This window comes from Drosophila nasuta, chromosome 3 (assembly GCF_023558535.2).
Source record: "Drosophila nasuta strain 15112-1781.00 chromosome 3, ASM2355853v1, whole genome shotgun sequence".
NCBI classification, from domain to species: domain Eukaryota; kingdom Metazoa; phylum Arthropoda; class Insecta; order Diptera; family Drosophilidae; genus Drosophila; species Drosophila nasuta.
This window is the reverse complement of record NC_083457.1, coordinates 16,474,518-16,498,968: the sequence shown is the minus strand read 5'-3', so window position 1 is coordinate 16,498,968 and position 24,451 is coordinate 16,474,518. Positions and strand designations below refer to the sequence as shown.

The window sequence follows — 24,451 nt, the reverse complement described above, 5'->3', positions numbered from 1 at the left end:
TTTTATTTCGTTTTTAAACATTTTTTCAATCTCTTGTATTAGAAAAAGTTGTTGGCAATATATTCCAATTGGAAACATATTTTTGGAAGATTCAAATAAGAACGGTATTTTTAGCAACGAAGATTTTTCACTGGCGTAAAATATCATATTTTGAAGTCCCGCTTGCGGTCACCCTGGTTTAACCGACGCGCCTATTTTGCTTTTTACTGTGTGTGTTTATTTCACTATTATCGCTCGACTGCTTTAAACGCGAAAACGGCAACGATTGAAATCTGACTCAGGCGGTCGTACAACTGGCTTTAACTTCCGCGTAAATGTATGTAATTGGTTTGAGTGTATTGTTTCTGTAATTACGATAAGATTGTTTTATAATTAATAGAGCGTGATTTTAAAAATGAAATCGTTAATTTTTTGCACTTGCTTTTGACCAATAATTTAAAATTAATTTGTATGTCTATGTGTGTGCATGTGTGAAAAGCAATAACAATCAACAATAAAAACCCTGAGCCAAAACTGTGACCGTGAATATTCAGTACCAATACCCCAAAAACACAGAATGAATACATCGGTAATTAAGCTATTTTCATGCACCTCAGCTCGCGGCTAATTTTTCTACTTGTGTTGGTACAAAAGTACAAAAAAAAAACCGAGTGATCGACTACTAGATGCCCTGTGTCCATTAATTTGTATCACAACACGCTATCGCACCTACCCACATATAATTTTCTTGTGTATGAGTATAATTCTTCGGTTTTGCTACTCAGATACGGGATATTTTACGAGCATAAATTATATATTGTTATTCGGAATCTACAAAAAGAAGTAAGTAATGTTGGATTTCCGTGGATTAAGGACAAAGAGGGCAGGACTGATTTTAAATTTAAAATAGGAAATTTCCTCATGGGGAATGCTAAATATCTCTTATAATCTCCGAAACCCACGCACTCATGCTGTAGATGTTATTTTTTATTCTTTATTGGGTCTCATATGCACATTATTTTGCCCGTTTTCAATGGGCACAACCTATTGTCAACATTAAGTGCGCATCTGACAACAAAAGATAAACGAGAGTGTGGGTATCAATGAAATTATTTCTCTGATAAGAAATAATGGTGTGGCTTTAGCATTTATTGATTCAATTATTGCTTAATACAAATAAAGTAAATTAGATAGATAAAGTCAACTGGCAAAACCTGGTACGCATTTTTGATAATGCAATCTGAATTTACTGAAGATAATGATGATTTCGCATTGATAAAAATCTTCTTTATTTTTTGTTTCATCAGTGAAGTTAGTTTTTGTTTAGGGATCGTTAGACTACGATTAGTAATACACGTTGAATGGTATACAAGTATCGATCATATAGTGTGTAAATTGGTAAAATGTTCTTGTACATGGGATAATTGTTCTTTCTATACGATCAAAATCATACGATTTAAAACGAATGGTGAAAAAGCTAGTTCATGTTTGGTATAACTATGATGGGATCTCCTCTATTCAATATATGTCTAGATTCGTGACCTTTTAACGTTGCGCGTCACAAATCGCAAAGTTTTATATTGCAAGTTTTATATTGCACTAATTTCAGTAATTTTTGTTACTGCTCTAAACAAGACATCATTTATCTATAGCAGGTGCAAATCCCTATAATCAACAGTTTATAAGTAAACTATTTATAACAAACTGGTTCATTATATTCTCCCTCTTTAACTATGTAGTTGCACTACAAGTGGATGAGTTAGATTTTAGTTTAATGAATTTCTCGATGATTCAAGTTTGGTTCGTGATGTTGCAGTTACTATTTTTAAGGCCGCCCCCACATAGTATTAAGAAAACTCCACGTACGCGTCGCTTTGCTATAAATATTTTACTTTTATGTGGTCATTTTTAGAATGCAACGTAGCTTGGCTTACTAAGCCGCGTTATTTTATGAAAGAGAGTATATTATTGTTGTACAGCGTATAAATAGAAACAATAGAAATGAAAAACAACTAAATGTACTTACTTAAAGTAGGCTGATTGAGAGGCGCTTCAGTCGTCTAAACAGACATCGTCATATGAATGTCTGAGTAAATATAAGTGCATAATAAGATATTTCGATTGGCACACCTTTCGATAGAGTACAACATTTGTAAGTCTTAACTTACACGCTCGAATTGAATGACGTAAATTGGTCAAAGCATGAGTATGGTCTAGAATAAAAAGTGCATAATCAACACCGAGAGTGGTTAATGATCCTAAACACTCATTTTTAGCACTTGCGGCTAATTGTAGTTACAAGTAATTCAGTAAGCGACAGCTAATTTTGTTCGCTAATATAAGGTATTTGTGGTGGAATTGTTTTTGACCTGTATTTGTAGATCGCTATCAGTTTATATTTATTTTTTGAGAGAGCTTGAGAAATAGATCTGTTCGTAGCAAGTTTAGATAATGTTTGCGGTTTTCATACAAACCTGTGTTTAGTATTATTATTATTTTAAATACACAAAGCTTCTTAAATGTTTTTTTTTTTAACCGATTTATTTCATAACTAACTACAAGACTCATTTACTCAATAGTCTCATAATCTATAGAATAGATCTTTCTTCTAACAAACATAATTCATGCTGAATTCTCCCGATTGAAAGATTGCGACTCTGTCCCTTGAAAATATTCACTTTGGGGAGAGGATCCGAACGATGAATTTCAGCTTCATTTTAACTCTAAGGTTAGCCTCTTAAAATTTAATCAATTTAGTGAATCAAGAAAAAACATTATATATTTAGATAGATCATTACTAAAGCTTCTTAATCATCAAAATTATTTATTGATATTAGTTAGCTACATATTATTGAGGCACGTAATTGGATATAAAATGAATATATTTATTTGATATATTTTTGTAAGAAAAACAATGTCATTACGATTAAATTAATCAGTCAGAAATCTTAATCAAAATGCGCGAATTGTTTGACTTGGACTAACTAAGAGCAAAAAGCAAACAAATGTAAATTCCGAAGTAAAATGGTGCCAAGCTAAGTGATGATGATGGAACTGAGGGGAGGTGCTTCGGTGTTCGGTGGTCCATTCGCATTGCCATGTAGCGCCTGCGTAACTGTCAACTGTTGTAAAAAATCAATAACACAAATGTTAACATGCTCAAATAGCCATATAAAAAGACATTGCAGCGACTTGGATGGGACAGGTACTGAGCAAAGCACACACAAAAAGACAAGCAAGAAGTCTGCAGTCGAGAGTATTCGATTGTAAGATACCCAGTATTTAAAACATTAGGAATAACAGAAGTTGAAAGACTTGTGCTGCTGCAAAAATTTGATATAGATTATTATATTATTTTCACTATATCCTAGACTAAAATGTTTAGGCTGTTGATGCAGATTAATATAAGACTTTATACAGTTCGAGTTCGAACATACAATTTCAAATCTATAATACCCTTTCTCCCTATTTGTGCCGGGTACAATAACTAAGTTAAAATGCCGACAACGTCAATGGAGGCCAATAGAGAAAAACACACATTATGCTGGTATGTGCCAAAAATGTTTTGAGTTAGTTTAAACCAATGACGATTGGAAACTGGATGCGAATACAAAAAAAATTCAGGCGACAGATTTGGTTAATAAAAGCCGCTAATGAGACCATTGAGGCGTGACTAGTGCGATTTGCAATTATTATTAGATGTATGTATTTCGATTGGTCAATAGGAATTTAATTTACTCATTTATGAGAGAAGGAGTGAATCAAATTATGACAGTCAATTTAAAGTATTAAATATATATGCTGCTCTAAATCTATTTATACAACTAAAATTGAAGAGTAAATATAGATATATATCTTAGAATTATTTTGAGAAACTCTAAATATATAATTCGTAACAATATTGAAAAGTAACCATTAATTAATATTACGCATTCTAATCATTAAAAACAGAAAGCTGTAAAGCGACTCAATATGAGGCGCAAGATATAATTATTTATCCGTAGTTGCTAAATTGGGCACCAACTAAGAAGTCGCTAAGTTAAGCAGTACAGAAGTAAGACATATGAAAATAGTTGAGACCTGAAGCCAAGAAGCTGTTTGGTAGTTTCTGTTTCGGAATAAAAAGTGTTGGCTTTCGGCTTAATAGTTGCTGAACCCGTAACGAGTATCGACTAAACACAGTTAAGTGTCAGTTGGTTGACTACAGATATGTGGACAAGAGGGGGGATTGGACGATCAGGCAATCTGCGCTTAATTTATGTGCATCAAGTAAACATTTTGCCTGCCATTTGCGACAAAGATAAAGTAGTTGTTATCCATGCAGCCGTTGAAGTAATTGTTGTTGTTATTGTTGTATCCGAACGAACACAAGCAATGTTGCGGCATACGTGTCGATTTTATTAATTAGCTCTGCGGAGGCCCAAAAGCTAACCATACGATGTATTTCATTTTTTACCAGGCACCCATCTGTTGTAAAAGCTTTGTGGAAATGAATGTACAGTGTGTGAGGCAAGCAGAGGGAAACATCTCCTATATCGTGAATTATAATCATGACGAACACAAGATATACATATATGATAATTTATAGACGTACAACTCCACTTTTCGATTATATTGAGGAAGGGACTTTTAAATGCTTGTAGTGTTACCATTATGTCATCCACAATTTCTCAGTTACTAATATTAAAAAAATTGGTATTAAATTTATGTTTGTTTTCTGCTTACAATATTTATTTATTGTTGTTAAAACATTACAGTCTAGCGTAAGACATTCGCTCGAGCTAAACACATGTCATGTTCTTAGAAAATCGTCAAAGCAAATATAAATTGTCAATTTACATGATAAAATTCGGTATGTTTGGAACCCTGCCCCTTGCAGAAGTTGAACCATAGAATCTTCCCACTAGAAACCTATAACTCTACTCCTACACTCTTAACATTTCTACTTTATTTGTATTTAACTAACATGCCTACTTTCCGCAAATGAAAGTTAAAATTAAATTTCAAGTCCGACTAATATTACACAAGGTTTTTAAACCCATTAAAGTATGTTGTGAACAAATTTCAGCATCTTAGCTCTTACTGCCTAGGATATATCTTGATAGTTCAATCAGCCCAATCAGGAATAAGTTAATCAACTTTAAGTGCAAACATATTTAGAGAGAATATGCAAATCTGTCTATTAAATTTCGTAAAGCTATGTGGATTTATTTGAATTATTTGGGACAATACGCTGTTGAATAATCTGCTCGCTCTCAAAACACTCAATGCGCATTTATGCACATATAAGGAGGCTTTTCATGTCACGTACTTACCAAACACTTTGTCTAATAATTATCTCAATGTCTACTGAGACTCCCATGTTAGATTAGATCGGCAAATTACTGCTAATTGGATACCATTCGAGCTGTCAGCGTCGGTTTAACTGCCCGAAGCAGCGATACTACAATTAACATAACGGCACGGACAGACTGCAAAAGACCTGTTCACATTACAAACAAACATATACATACATACTAATGATATATGTAGGTTATTTAGTATTATTATTGTACTATAGATAGTACAATTCAATTATAATGAAATTGCCCACAAACTTTGTCTTACAATTCAATATTAAATTTAATTTGGTATGTTTTATAATTATGCTCCGATTAATATTCAATTTGAAGTGATTATTATTATATGAATATTTTTTATGAATGGTCCGATAAATGTGCAATTTGGAGAGTAACTTTTGAATGTAAAACCTTGCCCGAATTATTTTAAAGATACAGAGCATCATGTATCTGCATACTCAAAAACTTTAAGCCATTTTACTTAACTTTTAAAAGCATTCGCATAATCATTAAATTGTTTTCTGGATGATTCTTAAAAGTCGTAGTTTTAGTATTTGATATAGAAAGATGTTACATAGAATATAAGTATATTTGGTATAATTATATACCACTATACTTCAAATATACTGCAGTTGTAGAAAATCTACCAGATTGTCAATCAATGCATGACAAATAAAGTAATTTTTTTGGCAAAAAAAAAAGGTTATTTCTTGAAGATTTTCCCAAAATTGTTATTTAATTGACGAATTGCAAAGTGCAGAAAGCTTAAAGGCAATTTGTATTATATTTATATTCTTTTTTAATTAACTATATTGTATATAGTAGTATATACAAAACTTATTTTCAAAAGTGAACAGGTCTACAAAAGCCTACAAAAAGTACCGATGAACAAAGCCAGAATCCAAAGCGAGTGTCTCGCTTGCGTACTTGGTTTCATTAAATGTGCTTCAAGCGTGAAAACGTGCAACAATTTCAGTTTAGAGCCATGCCATAAACATCAAAGTTTGCAATTCTCGAAATACGCTTAGTTTGGAATTCAGTCGCCCATTGTATTTTGAGAATTGCTATACATTTGTTTTTTGTTCAGAAGAATCAATTACAAGTGGCATGATCATGAGCAACGCATTATTGAGTGTTTATTTTTGTTTTAGCTTAAAATTATAAATAATTTGTTATGCTGGGTTTTAAAGAGTTGGCCAAGACAAACGCCCAAGTATTATAAATAAATATTTTTTTTGATGTTGCTTGAGATTTAGATAATACCTAATAATTACAAACTGAGATTCTGAATAGTTATGTAATTTTAATTGATTTACATTTTCTATAATAAAGTTAAAAACTGGCAAAGTTTTTTACTTATTTGCGGAACTTGTAAGCCGCGATTATAGCCACTCCCAGCAGTAGCACCACCATTCCCAAACTCCCAAACAATGCTAAACTCTTCGACAGTGTAGCCACATTCTCATTTTGCAGTAGACCCTCCGAATCTGTGTCAAGCTGTAAGTCCTGTTCCATGTTTGGCATGATTACTCTAAATTGAACCCGCGACATCTCGGATGCCTCTGTTGCATTCCCTTGTATCCTGCTAGGACCAGCATTTCGACGACGTCGCTGCGGTAGACCTGGCTGACAATCTTGGACCGTCACCTGACAGTCTTCGTGCTCCAGACAACCCGTAATACGCATTGACATCACCAGCAGATCTCCGCTTAACATGCCCGGAAACATGATGGCCCTGAAGTGCAAACGCTGACCGAGAGGTGGCTCAAAGTTGGGCTCATGAGCGCAGATGCTTTGCATGGCCGGATTGAGGCATCCGCTAGAGCTAATTAACTGAGCACTGTTTAAAACCTCCCCAGCTGGAGACAAACGTTGAAGCTGCACATCGCTGAGCTTAGTGTAATTCCAACCTAAGAGCAGATGACGAAATTCTAAGTTACGTAGCTAAAATAGATATTCATCGTATCCTTACCATCGCCTGAGAGAACATGCGCCCGCAGTAAAAGATCTTCGCCCAGTTGTACGGCTCCGTTGGTCTCCAGGTGTCGCGTATATCCATTGGTGCCGCGCCTCAAGAGTTCAACGTGTGTACGAAAAGCATTTTGGTTACCTCCTCGGGCGTAGGTGCCACTGTTTCGTGACTGTCTAAAGGGAGATACTCAAGTTAAGTCCTTGCTAAGAGTTACGGCATGAATACTGACACGTCATTAGCAACTCCCATTTTGAGGGCTTGAACTTTGGATGCCACTCGCTCTTGTACTTTGCAGTGCAGTGTTAAAATGGAATCACTGGCTGTGCGCAATCCTCGAATGGCTGGGAAACGAATTCGCAAACACAAATCCTGACCGCAAGCATGAACACCACAGTGATCAAAGTCAGTAGCCGCTATATCCAACAAAAGAAAGCTGCGCGACATTTTCAACTCGCAATGTCGATCCTTTTCATTCTCGCTGTCATTGTCCAACACTGGTGTAGCTCCCAAGAAGTTATCCAGTTTAAGTATGGCTCGAAAATATCGCGACTGCAGGCAACGCATGTCTTTCACGCGAAGTCGCAACTGCTGCTGTTCAGGATTGCTCGCAACTGGTGGTAGATAGACAGGCGACGGTTTCGAAGGGGTCTGGGGAGGCGCATTGTAGTCATAACCTAAGAAACCCGATTGCTCAACCTCATTCACTTCGTTGGGATCCTGAACAATTATCGGTCGTTGAGTACTTGCTGTCGTCGGATTTCTTGTCGTAGTACTTGTGCTGGGCTGCGGATAATAATAGCCAGCAACCTCATCGCTGCAGAAACAAAGCAAAATTAATGAAATGGGAGGGAATTAATACATTACATTGCCCTCAAATACCTTGGCTTAGGAGCTTCATAGTTGGGTCGCTCGTCTAGGGCAGGAGGCAAATAATGTTGACTGAGAGGTATGAAATTGTTGCTTCGTTGACTCAACCCCTTGACGTTGCGGTTCTCCACAATCTCCGGCAAATTGAACTCAGTTGTTGGTGACGCAACCGGCGCAGGTGTAACGGGATTGCTAACCACAGGTCGTCCATATAAAATCGATTGCGATAGCGGCAGCTGAAAGGAGGCGGGATCAAGCTGATTGTAGCTTCCAAAGTCCGCAGGTGCAGCAAAGAAATGAGCCACATCCGCTGTGGATGATGAGATTGAAAGCAGCAGTAGAAGGGAGCTTAAGATTATCGAACACGTCCAATTGGTTGACATTCTGTCAGATCACTAACTGATTGAACCGATCGTGGGTGTGTTTTTATAAGGTAGTGGCCTCGCAATCGTGATTAAAGCTGACCCAAATGTCTGCCAATAATCGGATTTACATACGCAGAATACTCCAACCCGTATGTTCACGATTTTGTTTTGAAAAACTTTCCTCACTCACGATACACAGTCGCTTTTACTTGTATTGGGTCAGGTTATGTAAAAAAAAAGACTCGCGTTAGTGTTCCCTAGAGGAATCCAGTTTCAACACCCGTTGATACAGGTAGTGGAGTATCTATGTCCAAGATCGATCGCATCCTGTTGCAATTCTCAGGGGACAATGGCAGTCAGTCAAATCTACAAATCATTTGCCATTTGACAGGTCGACTAATGACAACACGTATTCTCAACTCAACAGCAACATTTTGGACATACTGCAGATATCCGCTTGGTCAAAATCAAAAAGACGCCAGCGCCAATCAAACTTAGCAAACCATATACGCCAACGATGTGTCGTTAATTTGCCCCAAGATGGTCAGACAAAGTAATGTCAGTCGCAATATTATATATTGGATATTTGACGTACTAACGGCAGTACCATTAAGTGCCCAGCGACACCAAGCACGGGCTTGTTAACGCGCGGGAACATGAAAAAGCAGACGAAGCATAATTAGTAGGGGGAAAATAATTTAACTTAATACTAAATAGACAATATAAAATTAAAATTGTATGTTGAGGAATATGCACAATGTTGTCACAAATGCAAATTACAATAGATTACTGTATACAACATATATACATAAGAGTTTACGACTGGCTTAGCTACTATTACAAAAAGAAATTAACAAATAACAAAATAGAAGTCTTGCCGATCGGAAAAAGAAATCTTAGCAACTCCGAAAAATCATTAATTTCATTTGTTAGATTGTCTATTGCTGTCGTACCGATATACCAAATATTGTGTGTCTATATTTTATCATATCTGTGATCCACGAATTTTCACAGACAGTTGCACAAAGCTTGGAACCCTTCTATCTATTTTCAAAGGGCAAAAATAATAAAGACAATGAACATACTTAAAACATTTTTGCCATTTTCGAAATGCCGAAATGGAATGTCTTCTTTTAAATTGAGTTCCAACCCTAATGTGCATGCTTCTCAAGATCTATGTAACATATAGTTAGAAATATCGAAAATGCTGCTGCATTTCGTTTTAATATTCTCAAAGCAATAAAGTAATTAATAACTCGAAACAGAACAAACTTGAGGTAATACTAGAGTAGCTGTTCACAAAGCAACTACTTTTTACATTTTTTAGCAAATTTCTTAAGTTCAATCATTGTGACACTTAAAGCTTTTCGAATTTCAAAGTTTTATTTTCTTTTATTAGGTTTTTGTTATATTCAAAAGTAAAAAATGCATAATAAACGTAATTTTATTTTAACACTAGAAACTAGTAGTATATCATATTATATATATTAAATAAATATATATATATATATATAATATTAAAGTAAGATTCATGTTTAATTATCAAAATGAGTAGTGTATCTTTTTATGTAAATATATCATCGTCATTGTGAAGCCAAAAATAAAGTGAAAGACGTAGATTGCGATAAAAATGTCCCACGGTCAACCTCCAAAAGATTGACAACAACGGCCAAACACTGTTAATAGAGGCTGAAACGAATGCCAAATAATTGAATTAATGTTAATGGTAACATTGGTTTACGTATTGCATAGCGGAATGATTTATTGATCATTAGTTGATAATAACATTCATTTTAATTCAATAAAAATATATTTATTATGACAATAAGTTTCTTTACCCAATTTTATTAACTCTAGTTGTTCATACAGGTGTTCTTTGTTGGATCACGATGCCAGGTACCTCGTTTCCCTTCAATAACGATAACTTTTCCTACGGCTTTCCCACGGCAACTACACAAAGCGAACGAATGCTCCAAGCACAGAATCGCCGTAAGTTTAGCTTTCCCGCCACACTTCACTCCGCAGCGCTGCTAGAGGTGGGACAGCGGGAGACGACGCGGAGGCGTCTTAGTAACGTCAGCGATGTGGTTACTAGAAAACTTTCGTATACCATTGGCTGGAAGGCTGCTCAAATACCTGCCCAGGACATTATAACCCAGGTAATCAAGATTTTTTAAATACTTAGATCATATTTACAACAATATCCATCCTTAGGGACGATGTCTTTGTGGTCACTACATAAAACGACGTCTGCGCCGTTCAGGACTATTCAATAAGAAATTGGGACTGCAGCGCATTAGAAGCATTTTGGGCAATAGCAATGCATCATTGGGCATAGTCCGAGATGTATTTCCAGCGGTACAAGTGGTAAGTGGAATGCGGATTTTAAATGAGAAAAAAAGTATTTTGAATAAAGTCTATTTCCCTTGCAGTTGGGTGACGAACTAGAACGAATGCATCCGCGGGTTTATAATGGTGTCGCTCGACAAATTTGTCGAAATCCCGGGGGGTGAGTTTCACACACCAGATGCTGTGAGTTTGCTTCTCGGAGCGGTTGGTCGAGAACTATTTCGAGCTGAAATCACTTGGAGCAAGGTAATCTCATTGTTTGCTATAGCCGGTGGCCTGTCAGTTGATTGTGTGCGACAAGGTCACCCCGAATATTTGCCAAAACTTATGGAGAGCGTATCCGAAGTAATAGAGGATGAACTCGTTCCGTGGATAAACGAGAATGGTGGATGGGTAACTTATATTTTGTAATACAATGATAAAACAAATAAAAATTGTATGATATTTTCATTTTAGAACGGCATTAACACACACGTATTACCTACAACCAGCAGTTTGAATCCTCTGGAATGGACAACTCTAGTCATCGGGGTTGTATTTGGTTTGATTTTATTCTTTATGTTATTACGTTTTATTTTTAATACATTAATTCCGAAAATATACCAACGATTTACGCATTGATTGCAAAACTTACAAAAAGTGATTTTCTTTTTACGTAATAATCCCTAATAATTTTAAATAATTAAGTTTGGAATGCATTTTAATGTTGTCAAAGGTCTTCAAATTATTGACGAAGAACATTGTTATTTCTATACCAATTAGTTAAAGAATAGGATATTATGACTTTGAACCAACAGAAAATTTATGAAACTGGCGTCTCCGATCCCATAAAGTACATTTATTCAAGTGATATTAGTCCGGACAACATTTTATATATTTTTATACCCGCTACCCATAGTTTATTTATGAAATTGCTCTCACGCAATGTAAGTCTTTAATCTAAAGTTTTTGATGGTACAAATTTATTTGTCTAAGCATTGGTCTATTACTGAGTTGTCGAATTGATTATTGTACCGGAATAAAGTGAGCATTATTATTGTACAATTATAGGCTTAGTTTCAATAATTTTATTTTAAATTTTGCCCATAATGTAAGTATGTATTTTGACTATCTTTCTCGCATTTGTTGGTTCCGCAGTAATAAAAATGTCAATAGAAAAATTTCAAAAGCAGATATCGTGTCAACCAAAAAAGAAAAACAAAAAATGAAAGCTTTATCGCAAGAAATGTTCCCTATCTCCACATTTATATCATATCGCTCATTTCATTTTGGTACACTTGGTATATTGGCACATCGTTGGTCGCAAATGAGACAATAGTAATTTTTTGTTTTGTCAAATTGGGAAACTTTTAACTTTCGATGGTGCTAAGATTTATTTCGGGCAGTTGTCAGATTCCCAGATAATGGTATATATTGAACAAATTATTTAAGTGCTAATGATTTTATAAATTTTAATAATTTAATTATTTTATTTTTTAAATTGGACATTCAACATGCAGTTATTATTTTATAACTTTTAAATTAGCTGGTCAGAACGTAAATAAATTTGGGAAACTTAAAAAATAAAAATCCAACAATAGGGCAATTTGAATATCTTGGCGCGTGTAGTGTGGTGGTGTTGTGTTGCTGTGTGGTGAATTACGTTTGGTTTTCACCTCGAAATATATCGCAACACTGAAAAAATATACTGAAAAATGTCCGATATTTTCACACTTCTCACGTAAATAAAATACTTTTTTCGTATAATCTTATGAACGTTCACACTCAAAATTGATGTGGAAACGGAAAAGTGGCATTAAAAAAATATGTAACTGAAATGCTCTAAAGCCAAAAAAACGAAAAAGGTTTTTAATTAGAAAAACTCTCAGTTCACAACACGCAAATATTTATTTATTTTAACTTCCTTAACTCGAAATATCGATGGTAACTATTTATTTTTTAATGCTTTGTGGTTAATAAAAAAAATTATACTTTTTCCTATGAATCTAATCATGATCATGCAAATTAAATTTGGCGCCAAACTGTGTGTAACGTAACCAACTGGCAGGCACATTGAGCAGGTACTATTGCCGTCCCGCTTTAGTAAGCTTTCATTGCGTGCTTTTTTGGAGCTCGACCCCAAAGCAAGCAAGCAGGCAGCGCAGTCATGCGAGGAGAAGCAGCAAACAGCAGCTGAGTTGACGGCGCACACTCTCACGCGTAGAACATCGGGGCCGCTAAATTTTGTGACCGAGACGAAGCAGAGCGGCAATACCCTAGCGTTTGCACAACATTTTGCCTCGTATATTCCCGGTTAAAAGTTCAATGCAAAGTGAAGCAAAACAACAATACAAAAAAATACACGCGCTACAGCAAAAGGTAAAGGCAACAGCAGCAGCAAAAACAAAAGCGAAAAGAAAGCAAGAGGCAGCTTTAAATTCAATCGCTAAGCAGCAGCGCAGCAGCAACAAGTTTTTTTAGTTGTTTTCTTTTGTGTGCGCCGTTCGTGTATGTTTGCTTGCTCTTCGTCTGTTTGCTTTGTGCTTAATATTTATTGTCAAATTTCGTTTGTTTTGCTCACTTTATCAATTCAATCGACAAACTGCATCCAAAAAAGCGCAAAACAAGTTGTGTTAATTGCAAGGCGAATTCAACTGTAATAATAAAAGCTCTACTTTTCCAAAACTTACATCGACTTAGAGCTAACAGGGCAATTGAGAAGGCCAACGCGGAGGCGGAGACGAGTGCTAGAGCTAGAGCTAGAGGGAGCAAGCAAGCTTGATTCTACTTTTGAGCCGCACAAATGACAATGTCGACCGCCGCCGTTCCAACATCCAGCAGCACCCCCAAACTGGCCAAGTTCAAATCTTCGTCATTGGACCACGAGATATATACCGCCAATAGGCGAAGCACTATCGCCACCTCCGGCACCGATTGGAAGGCATTGCGAGGTTCACTCAATGGAAGATCGGGGCATGGGGGCAACCTAAATGGAGGACACATGACCCGCGCTGCCTCCACTTCATCGCTGGCCAGCAGTACGCGCACCATAACCAACTATCAGGAGTACAAAATGGAAATTATTAATCAGGTAAGCCAGCGCGAAACAAAAACGATAAAAAAAACATCAACAATAATAGTTTATCAGCGCGAAAATACCCTCGGGAAAAGGTTTGAAAATATTCCGAACTAAAAGCAAGAGCTGAGGTCAGATGGTCAGTCCTTCTATATGTTTGCATCCCAGCTAAATTTGAGATATCATGCTAAATTTTAGAATTACATACAGATTAGAATTTAACTACATTAACTACTATTTAATTTTTTGAACCATTTGATAACGATAAAAATAAAACAGTTTTATAGTTCGATTTATGTGGTTTAATTATTTTGGCCTTGCTACTTATTTAAAGTTAACTAAAATATAGTCTCATTTTTTGTTATATGGAGTTTTAAACCATTCAGAATAATTTCTGTCGAGCAGACTCTCAATCTTTCATTGTCTACTTCTACCGCAGCTGTGTAAACAAACAAATTTCATATAAGTAGATATAAATTTAGATAATTAAAACCAGACAGCAAAAGTTGAGTGATCTTTCTATGATATAAAACAAACTCAATATGAGACTTAGGGTATCTTGATGTCGGGTTCGCTTTCGTTTGACTTCTATTTATTTTTTGTGATTTGTTTATCTCAGCTGATAGCAAAGTTAATAGAAAATGCACCCATTTATTTTACATGAAATTGTTGACATTTCTCAGTTGTCATCATAAATATTTTTTATATTTACTTGCCTGCAGTCATCGTATACTTAGGAACAAATTGTAGTATCATGTTAGATTTTTAAATCAAATTAAACATCTATTCCCTGGCATGCATAAATATAAATATACATTATTTTCTGATGTGTTAATGAGCAACTCATCTAATGCAAATTGATTTATGTTTTTTTAGAGAATTAAAACATAGTTGCAAGTTTTATCTATTTGTAACTATTGTTGAATTTGTTACTACGTTTGGAAGCGTTGTCTGTTAAGATTATTTAATTTATTGGGTCAGAGATGCCTTGTACACTTATTATATACACTCTAGGCTATGTATTAGCTACCAGAAGATATTACCTAATGATAACATTGAAGAAACAAGAAGACTATACCAATGAAATGCGAAAAATAGTTTATACAAGTGCACATAATGCCAATGGATGATGGATTCCTTGAAAAGTCTGTTCAGAATATTTAGATCACCAAATGATAATAATTATATCAGAGCTGTTCAAACAAAGCTGATTGATTTATGGATGAAAGAGTATATAGTATAAACATAGTTCGCAAGTAGATAATTAACCGCTTGGCAAAAAAGCACGAAATAGTTAAATGTTACTTATTTTTCAAAAGTCTGTTTAACGCTTCAATATCAGGGCAAGGCCAACATTATTTTGTTTTTGGCGATCTCTAGCGTGCAATGTGCAGACATACATATGTATATGTTTGTGTATAACAACTTGACAATTTATTGATTGTTTCTCAAATTGGTTGGCATGACGAACAGTAATTGTGCAGTTGAAAGTATTAGATGAGACTATAATAAATGTGAGCGGCGTGACATTGTAAATTAAACGATCAATAATTATATGCGTTGATAGTTTAGTCAGAATAACAGGCTTGGAATAATAAGATAAGCAAAAATAATAAAATTTGTGTATTACATACACACGATCATTTTATTAAAGAGTGTTACTCTGTCAAATGTTAAAATACCTATGTATGTTTTTAATCAAAAATGGTATTTTCAATATTACTTTATAAACAAATAATAAAAAAGGTTTTTAATCATACCCTAGGGATCAAGATTGAAGATTTATTATTCATAATTCAGAGTGGCAAACTTTGATAGATGCTGACCAATTTATTCGATTTTTGTTTTGTTTTGAGACTTTTGACTTTTGTTCAATTACTCAATAAATATCTATTTGAAAGGCTTTTTTTCCAGTCGCAAATTAAACCTATAATTAGTAAACGCTCTAATACACCTTTCGTTGAGTTAATAATAATATCAAAGTGGTCCTAACAACATATATGTATGTATACTGGGCGTTTATAAGTAAGATTATCGTACACTTCTAATCTGCTCAATCTATACTATCCAATATATTATGTTCGAGTACACATTCTGTTTGTATTATCTTGGAAGAACTGTCTTTAACGCTAAACTTTAGCTTTCGCTGTTACACTATAGTATATACTAGCATCTGAAATGTGTGAATGAAATTTAGCAGATATCACTTATACCCAGAAACTCAAAAGCAAAGGCACCCCACTACCATAAAACTTTTGTTTAGACAGATACCCCACCGATATTCGTAATGCTGGCGATTTAATACTCTTTCATTGAGATATGTAATATTACTTAGCTACACGTTTAAGTATTTTGTTATATGTATTCATTTTTATTTTATGTTGCTAAGAATTATATTCCTACAGAATTAGCAATTCTAATATGATTGAATTTTTACATTTTCAAAGTACAGACTATAATACTCTAAGTAAGGGAAACACTAGCAAAAACAGCTATAAATACATTTGCAATGCATACGTCGAATTCGATAAAAGAGGAAAATAGAAAAAATCTTAAAACTGTTTCCCGAGTTCATAATTTATGATACCGTGTGCCCGGAAATTTTGACCAGTGGTTGATGTTCAGATTGAACACTTTGTTTGTAAATTGGCATTGATGGGCAGCCGGGCAAAAGATCAAACCAGCAATTGAAGATAAGAGTTGATATAATTGATTTTAGTATTTATTAATTTTTGCCTCTTTACGTGTACTCATCAGGGCAAGTGCCTGTGTGGACAATATATCAGGGCACGGCTACGTCGAGCAGGTGTTTTGAATCGGAAGGTGATACAAAGACTGCGCAATATACTGGAGCCATCATCCCATGTCGTCTACGAGGTGTTTCCAGCCCTCAACAGCGTAAGTATTCATAAGAATAGGATAGCTTTTCATATACCATATTTCCTTACTATATTTCTTCATTATCTCTACAGATGGGGGAAGAACTCGAACGTATGCATCCACGCATTTACACGAACATCTCAAGGCAACTGTCACGCGCACCTTTTGGGGAACTGGAGGACAGTGATATGGCTCCCATGCTACTGAATCTGGTCGCCAAGGATATTTTTCGAACAAGCATCACCTGGGGCAAAATTATATCGATATTTTCGGTGTGTGGCGGGTTTGCCATTGACTGCGTCCGTCAGGGTCACTACGATTACTTGCAATGTCTGGTCGACGGTCTGGCCGAGATTATTGAGGATGATCTGGTTTATTGGTTAATCGATAACGGCGGTTGGCTGGGACTTCAGCAACACATACGGCCGCGAGTCGGTGAATTCACATTTCTTGGCTGGCTGACTCTTTTCGTGACCATCTCGGCTGGCGCCTACGTAGTATCGAATGTTTGCAAGCGAATTGGAAGTCAATTGTACTCGTTATTATTTTAGTATCGGGTCGCATTAGCTAGCTTTAATTGTACTGTATAGTCAGTGAGACATAGTTTCAATCATTCCTCCTTACAATTTTTATTAGCATTTAAAGAATTATATTTAATGTTTAATATTGATACTTGTTATATTGTTTTTGTATATAATGATTACTTAGTGCCAAACAGCGTAAATAAATTACAATACATTTGATTTGCATATTTCATTTTAAATACTGCGGCAATCATCAGTAATAAAAAACATCGAAGACGAACTATCAGTGCATCAGGTGTGACCATAAACAGTTTCTAAAAACGTTGAAGACATTTCAAATCGAAGAAATCTCGATAGGTGTCATTTGGATATTCTTTATTTAATATTTGGAGGATGTAAAAGCATAATACGTCTACCGACAGGAGTCTGTTTCTTCCGTCCATGTAAATGAATGATTTAAAATATGGTGGCCTATTCTTAGAATATCATTTCGAAAATATTGTTACACAGAATTCGCCTATTTCAAATTTTCAAATTGTAAACAAAGCAAAAACAGCTGATAATCAGGGTTGCGTTTACGCTTCCAGAAAAGCGGTCTTTATATAGTCTATATTTGCAAATATATATATGTACATAAAGCAGTTTTTAGTTTGGTTCAGTGAAATTTTACTATTCCCTTTGCTTTTGAATATTTATTTGGTATGGTTGATTACTTCACCGATTACTTAAAAAAATTTGTATAAAAATATCGATAGTCCGGATCTATCGATGAATGTCCAGCTCTAGAATATCATTGAATTTACACTCATGACATATGTATATTGTGGGTGCCAAAGACAGATATAAACAAGTGCTTAAATTATAATAATGCCATGTCAGGTGCGTATATCTTAAGACCTTACCATATTAAATCTTTTAGTTCAACCATTTATTTGAGTATTTTATATTATTATAGGACACTCTGGGAAAGGCGTCGCGACAACTCCGTTGCAGTCACACGTGGAGGTGAAAAATCAAAGCAACATAGATCATTTCATAATTGATTCCTGCTCCGATGAGATCTATTATTGTGAAGATTGTGGCAACGACTTTGACAGCATCGATGCGTATAACAGGGCACACAGTGGGCCCAACAGTTGCGTTGGAGTCGCTGAAACTGGATCCCTTTTTACGGTCCACTCTGTTGACGACAAAGATGAGCCCTATTTGGGTGAAGACACAATTGATAGCGACGCCGTTGTGATTGAAGATGAAGCTATCGAGGAGCTTGACAATGTAAGCGAGCCGCAGCTTTGGGAAGTGCTGGACGATAGTGAAGTGGTGCCAGTTGTAGAAACTGAATCATATGCGGAAGGTGATGTTGAACTTGAGGAGATTCCCAATAAATCCGAGCGCTACTTTTGCTTTGATTGCCACAGCATATTCGAAACGCGACAAAGCGCCGAAGAACACAGCTGCCCTCAGGCAGAACCAAATAGCGAACCAGGCGCAAAGCAAAACAACGCATTATTTGCCAAAACGCAGACGCCAGTGAGACGGAAAATAGCTAACAACGCTGCAACTGAAGGGAGTAGCAGCACGATATGCAATATTTGCAGCACCCAATTCAGTTCGGCAAAGTGTCTGAAGTTCCACATGCGAATCCACAACGAACGTGCCTCCAAGTCCATACAGGACGCGTTGCCCGTTGGTGCGCATCAGCAGTACAGCGAACTGGATCAATTCTATTGCGAGATCTGCAATAAGAGGTAAGTGGAATTTTTGCGATTCTCAGTTCTCAGCTAACGTCTAGTGATCTTACAGCTTCGAACAGAATCTGTTGACGGTTCACAAACAGATGCATCAGAGCGAGAACAAGTTCTCTTGCGGCACTTGCAATCGCAAGTTTGACAATATCATCAACTATGAGATGCACCTCAAGATTCACGAGCGCCAATCAAAAAAGAACAACAACAGCAGCAGCAGCAACAGCCGAAGCAACAAAAGCAACGATATTGCCAATGGCAATGCGAAGCCAGGATTTCCCTGTCAATACTGTGAGCGTGTCTTTTCACGTCCCTACGAGAAGGTGAAACACGAGCGTGTCCACACCGGAGAGAAGCCTTACAGCTGTGAAGTGTGCGGCAAAACCTTCCGCGTCTCCTACTCCCTAACTCTTCACCTGCGGACGCACACCAACATTCGTCCCTACGTGTGCACGACCTGCAACAAACGGTAAGAGTGATAGATCCATTACCTGTGGCTACTATGGCTAACAATCTTATCCCAACAGATTCAAATCGCATCAGGTTTACTCGCATCATTTGCGCATACACAGCTCGGAACGCCAGTATGTCTGTGATAGCTGCCCAAAATCGTTTCGCACCTCGGTGCAGCTGTATGCCCACAAGAATACGCATACAAAGCCGTATCAATGCGCTGTGTGCAATCGACCCTTTGCCTCGCTGTACGCTGTCAAAACTCACATGGCAACCCACCGAATTAGCGACGCGAAAAGCATCAGCAATGCGGCAGTCAAGAGTCAGCAGCTGACGAATAAGTATTGGTGCATCACCTGTGGTGCAGAGTATGAGCGTCCTTTTGCCCTGAGGCTGCATATGAAGGCGGCGCACGGACATCCCGATGACGCGGACTCCCGTCTAGCCAAGGTGCCACCCTCCATCGATGACGACAACAATGAAGTCATGGTACCGGACTCTGAAACGGCTGTGCTGATTGCGGCGGCTAATGCGGATTCGGCGGCATATTTGGATGCAGGCGATGAGTTGGATGTGGTTATTGCTGAGCCAAAATATGAAGAATGCATCGAAGTCTCAACTGATGCGGTGAGTGTTGCAGTGTAAACGCGTAAAATAGTTTACTAGTTCTTTTTCTTGTTCAAATGAGTTAGCTCATTCATATAACAGTAGTTGTGCAGTGGACCGTCTAATGCATCGCTTTTTCTCTTTCACTCTTCTAGTTTGATGTGGAAACCTTTCACAGCGAAGAGATCATTACAGACTGGCTAAAGTGAAAATAAAAGCAGCGTGTTTTACTTGTGAATATTTATTGCTGGCGTACATACATCTTGCATATAATAAAATAAGTTAAGAAAATTCAAAATGGATTCTTGATTACAACTAATTGCATAATATAATATTAATAATATATGTATAATGCTAAAAGTACAAACATATAACTGTATTTATTGGTAAACAGCATTCTAGCATCATCAACATTATAAACTATTCTTGTTCCTCCGTTTTCTCCGACTTATCGTCGCCATCATCTGCTTCGCATATTTCCTTCAGTACTTCAACCAGATTGTTGGCCTCGTCGAGTTCTTTACGCATTATGTTGATCTCCTCCTCCAGTCCCTCGATTCGCTCGTGCAAATGGCGATTCTCGTTCAGAGTGTTTTCTAGTGCAGAGCGACGCTGCTCTGCCAGCAGTTTGTAGTAGTTCTCGCCAGGCTCACATTGGCTGGTTAAATCTTCAGCGGTGATTGGCTTATCAGCTTCGTTAACTTCAGCTTCAGTTTGTGTGTCAGCGTCCTGCGTGGCTATTGTTGTGGTTGTTGAACCAGAGTCAACGCATTTGCGTTTACCATACTTTGGCGCTACATTCACGCCAGCTTTCAAGCGACTGAGCTGATCCACAATGGAAACGCGACCAGATCCCGTGAGATTCTCCTTATCGTTGGCGTTTGCCTGCAAAGGCTTTAGAGTTTTGCGTTGTTGCTTCAGATGCTCCTGTTGTTCGGCCTCACTCTCAACTTGAATGTAAACTCGCGCAGCGCCTGAAGACATTTTCAAGTCGTTTCGTTAGTCGCTTTGATAAATGTTGTGCTCGCGCTTTGTTTGTTAAAACATTAATAACCAAGCGTTTTGGCTCGCGTTTCTTCCTCGGGTTTATGTTTGCGTTATGATGGCCGCCAAAATGATGCCGCGTGCTGCTGTACAGCACTGTTTTGTATAACATTTTACAGCACTACGGCATACAGTATTCGAAATATCAACCACGTGCAATGGTCACACTCTGGTATATTTTTGCGGAATCTGGTTTGCCAGCCCTCAACAGCTGACTGCAATCGCGCTTGCAAACGTTTTTGCGGCGTTTATTTTGTTGTTTTTATATTATTGGAAAACAAACAGAAAAATGGTTGAAAATACAACATCGGCGCTGCATGTTGAGCTTAAATTTGTAAGTATGCCGTCAGCACTTATACGTATTTGATTATCTAATTCCATACTTATGTATTTACACACACACAGGATGAGGAGGATGTGCCGTATGAGGAAGAAATTCTTCGAAATGCATATTCAGTAAAGCATTGGCTTCGCTACATCGACCACAAGGCTAAGGCAGCCAACCATGGAGTGAATCTGGTCTACGAGCGTGCTCTTAAGGAGCTGCCAGGTAGCTATAAGATCTGGTACAACTACTTGCGTACACGCAGGAAGCAAGTGAGGGGTAGAATTCCCACGGATCCCATGTACGAGCAGGTGAACAACACGTTCGAGCGGGCTTTGGTGTTCATGCACAAGATGCCACGCATATGGATGGACTACGGTACATTCATGAGTTCGCAGTGCCGCATAACGCGTACGAGGCACGTCTTTGATCGCGCATTGCGTGCGTTGCCCATAACGCAGCATGGCCGGATTTGGCCTTTGTATCTGAAGTTTGTGCAGCAGTACGAGATGCCCGAGACCGCGCTGCGCGTTTTCAGACGCTATTTGAAACTGTTCCCTGAAGATGCCGAAGAATACGTTGCGTACTTGCAGGTAGGAATGCAATATTCATACATTGTATGTAAATCTAATGTTTTACTATTGGTAATTGTAGGAGGCAGGTCGTCTGGATGAGGCAGCTCAGCAGTTAGCGCACATTGTGGATAATGAGCACTTTGTATCGAAGCACGGCAAATCAAATCATCAGCTATGGAACGAACTCTGCGATCTAATATCGAAGCATCCACATAAGGTGCATTCACTCAATGTGGATTCGATCATTCGTGGTGGCTTGCGACGCTACACAGATCAGTTGGGGCATCTTTGGAACTCCTTGGCTGACTATTATGTGCGCTCTGGTTTATTCGATCGGGCTCGCGACATATACGAGGAAGCTATTCAAACTGTGACTACAGTGCGAGATTTTACCCAAGTTTTCGATGAGTACGCGCAGTTTGAAGAGCTGTCGTTGAATAAGCGCATGGAACAAGTAGCCAATGATGCGGATGCGAACGAAGAGGATGACATTGATGTGGAGCTCCGCCTGTCTCGCTTTGAATACCTCATGGAGCGTCGATTACTGCTCCTCAACAGCGTATTGCTTCGTCAGAATCCGCACAACGTGCACGAGTGGCACAAGCGTGTTAAATTGAACGAGGACAAACCAGAGGAAATTATCAACACTTACACTGAGGCCGTGCAGACTGTCCAGCCGAAGCAGGCGGTGGGTCAGCTGCACACTTTGTGGGTGGAGTTCGCCAAGTTCTACGAGACCAACGGCCAGTTGGAAGATGCTCGTGTTGTATTTGAGCGTGCAACTCAAGTGGAGTTTGTCAAGGTCGAGCACTTGGCGGCAGTGTGGTGCGAATGGGCCGAGTTTGAGCTGCGCCAACAGCAGTTCGAAGAGGCACTCAAGTTGATGCATCGTGCCACAGCCGTGCCAAAGCGGAAGGTGGCATATCATGACGATACGGAAACGGTGCAAACACGTCTATATAAATCACTAAAAGTGTGGTCAATGTACGCCGATCTCGAGGAGTCTTTTGGCACGTTTAAAACATGTAAAGCAGTCTACGAACGCATCATTGACCTTAAGATTTGTACACCGCAAATCATCATCAATTATGGCTTGTTTTTGGAAGAGCACAATTACTACGAGGAAGCCTATCGTGCCTACGAAAAGGGCATCGCGTTGTTCAAATGGCCAAATGTCTATGACATTTGGAACTCGTATCTATCGAAGTTCTTGGAACGTTACGGCGGCACCAAATTGGAGCGTGCACGTGATCTGTTTGAGCAGTGTCTGGACCAATGTCCGCCAGAGCATGCCAAATACTTCTATTTGCTGTATGCCAAGCTCGAGGAAGAACACGGACTGGCGCGACATGCCATGGCTGTTTATGATCGCGCCACTAGCGCCGTGAAGGTTGAGGAAATGTTTGATATGTACAACATTTTCATTAAAAAAGCAGCCGAGATTTATGGTCTTCCGCGTACACGTGAAATCTATGAGAAAGCTATTGAAGCGTTGCCAGAACAGCACATGCGACACATGTGTGTTAAGTTTTCCGAGTTGGAGACCAAACTGGGCGAAGTGGATCGTGCCAGAGCAATCTATGCGCATTGTTCGCAGGTAAGAATAAGATTTGAGCAAACATATTTAGCTTAACTAATATTCTTTTCTGTTCGAAAGGTTTGTGATCCTCGAATAACCGCCGATTTCTGGCAGACATGGAAGGAATTTGAAGTGCGCCACGGCAACGAGGACACAATGCGAGAGATGCTGCGCATTAAGAGATCCGTGCAGGCAACCTACAATACCCAGGTCAATATGATGGCTGCCCAATTCCTCAACAAAGGCACTGCCGCTGCTGATGCTGGGGCTGGTGCCGATGCTATGCGTCAGCTGGAGGAGAAGGCGAGGCAAGCGGCGGCTGAGGCAAAGCAAAGTCAACCAGAGAGAGCTGCTTCGAATATTATGTTTGTGCGTGGAGAGACGCAAGGCGGTGTCAAGGATAAGCATAACACTGTTGTTAATCCCGACGAGATCGATATTGGCGACAGCGATGAAGAGGATGAGGACGAGGAAAACGCAGAAAATGAGGAAACGTCAAATGGAGCAGCAGTCACAAAAGCCGATGAGGACGGTCTCGCAATGAAGAAGCTGCGATTCGAGCAAAAAACTATTCCTGCTAAAGTCTTTGGTGGGCTTAAGCCCAAAAATCGTGAGGATTCGGATGAGGAATAACAAAAATAACATCAAACTTTTTTCTAACATTATTATTTGAAACACGATTTAATTGGCAATATTTTATATTACTTCTACAATGAGTGTCTCTGAAAAAATAAATCTGAAAGCTGACAATTTGGCAGCTATATTAAAAAAAGGAAAGCATTATTTCTAGCAGG

General features: G+C 37.9%; 6 protein-coding genes across 7 annotated transcripts; 4 read left to right on the top strand and 2 right to left on the bottom strand.

Moving 5' to 3' along the window:
* The first annotated feature begins 52 nt into the window (after positions 1-52).
* Positions 53-11,504, top strand: LOC132789425 (bcl-2-related ovarian killer protein). The gene is given in 6 exon segments (XM_060797432.1): positions 53-316; positions 10,392-10,681; positions 10,737-10,889; positions 10,955-11,023; positions 11,025-11,264; positions 11,328-11,504. Coding segments are annotated over 5 exon segments (897 nt in total). The 5' UTR covers positions 53-316; positions 10,392-10,411; the 3' UTR covers positions 11,493-11,504.
* LOC132793322 (uncharacterized) lies at positions 6,430-9,152 on the bottom strand. Its single transcript, XM_060803132.1, has 4 exons — positions 8,170-9,152; positions 7,520-8,104; positions 7,291-7,463; positions 6,430-7,228 (listed from the first exon to the last, which is right to left on the bottom strand). The coding sequence occupies exons 1-4, from the start codon at positions 8,538-8,540 to the stop codon at positions 6,675-6,677; spliced, it is 1,683 nt and encodes a 560-aa protein (XP_060659115.1). The 5' UTR covers positions 8,541-9,152; the 3' UTR covers positions 6,430-6,674.
* Positions 11,505-12,914: 1,410 nt separating the features above from the next.
* LOC132791770 (bcl-2-related ovarian killer protein homolog B) lies at positions 12,915-17,480 on the top strand. 2 transcript variants are annotated; one of them, XM_060800820.1, is made up of 4 exons: positions 12,915-12,931; positions 13,551-13,941; positions 16,684-16,824; positions 16,899-17,480. In XM_060800820.1, the coding sequence occupies exons 2-4, from the start codon at positions 13,654-13,656 to the stop codon at positions 17,355-17,357; spliced, it is 888 nt and encodes a 295-aa protein (XP_060656803.1). In that variant the 5' UTR covers positions 12,915-12,931; positions 13,551-13,653; the 3' UTR covers positions 17,358-17,480. The 2 variants fall into 2 exon arrangements, with proteins under 2 accessions (XP_060656803.1, XP_060656802.1); XM_060800819.1 differs by lacking the exon at positions 12,915-12,931 and adding an exon at positions 12,999-13,229.
* Positions 17,481-18,100: 620 nt separating this feature from the next.
* On the top strand, positions 18,101-20,430 carry LOC132788811 (zinc finger protein 624). Its single transcript, XM_060796414.1, has 5 exons — positions 18,101-18,209; positions 18,286-19,078; positions 19,134-19,544; positions 19,603-20,155; positions 20,290-20,430. Exons 1-5 carry the CDS (start codon positions 18,203-18,205, stop codon positions 20,341-20,343), a joined length of 1,818 nt encoding a protein of 605 aa, XP_060652397.1. The 5' UTR covers positions 18,101-18,202; the 3' UTR covers positions 20,344-20,430.
* LOC132788813 (geminin) lies at positions 20,360-21,260 on the bottom strand. The gene has a single exon (XM_060796416.1). The coding sequence runs from the start codon at positions 21,116-21,118 to the stop codon at positions 20,555-20,557; it is 564 nt and encodes a 187-aa protein (XP_060652399.1). The 5' UTR covers positions 21,119-21,260; the 3' UTR covers positions 20,360-20,554.
* Positions 21,261-21,365: 105 nt separating this feature from the next.
* Positions 21,366-24,407, top strand: LOC132788810 (pre-mRNA-splicing factor syf1 homolog). Its single transcript, XM_060796412.1, has 4 exons — positions 21,366-21,512; positions 21,584-22,096; positions 22,158-23,675; positions 23,736-24,407. The coding sequence occupies exons 1-4, from the start codon at positions 21,468-21,470 to the stop codon at positions 24,288-24,290; spliced, it is 2,631 nt and encodes an 876-aa protein (XP_060652395.1). The 5' UTR covers positions 21,366-21,467; the 3' UTR covers positions 24,291-24,407.
* The last annotated feature ends 44 nt before the right edge of the window (positions 24,408-24,451 follow it).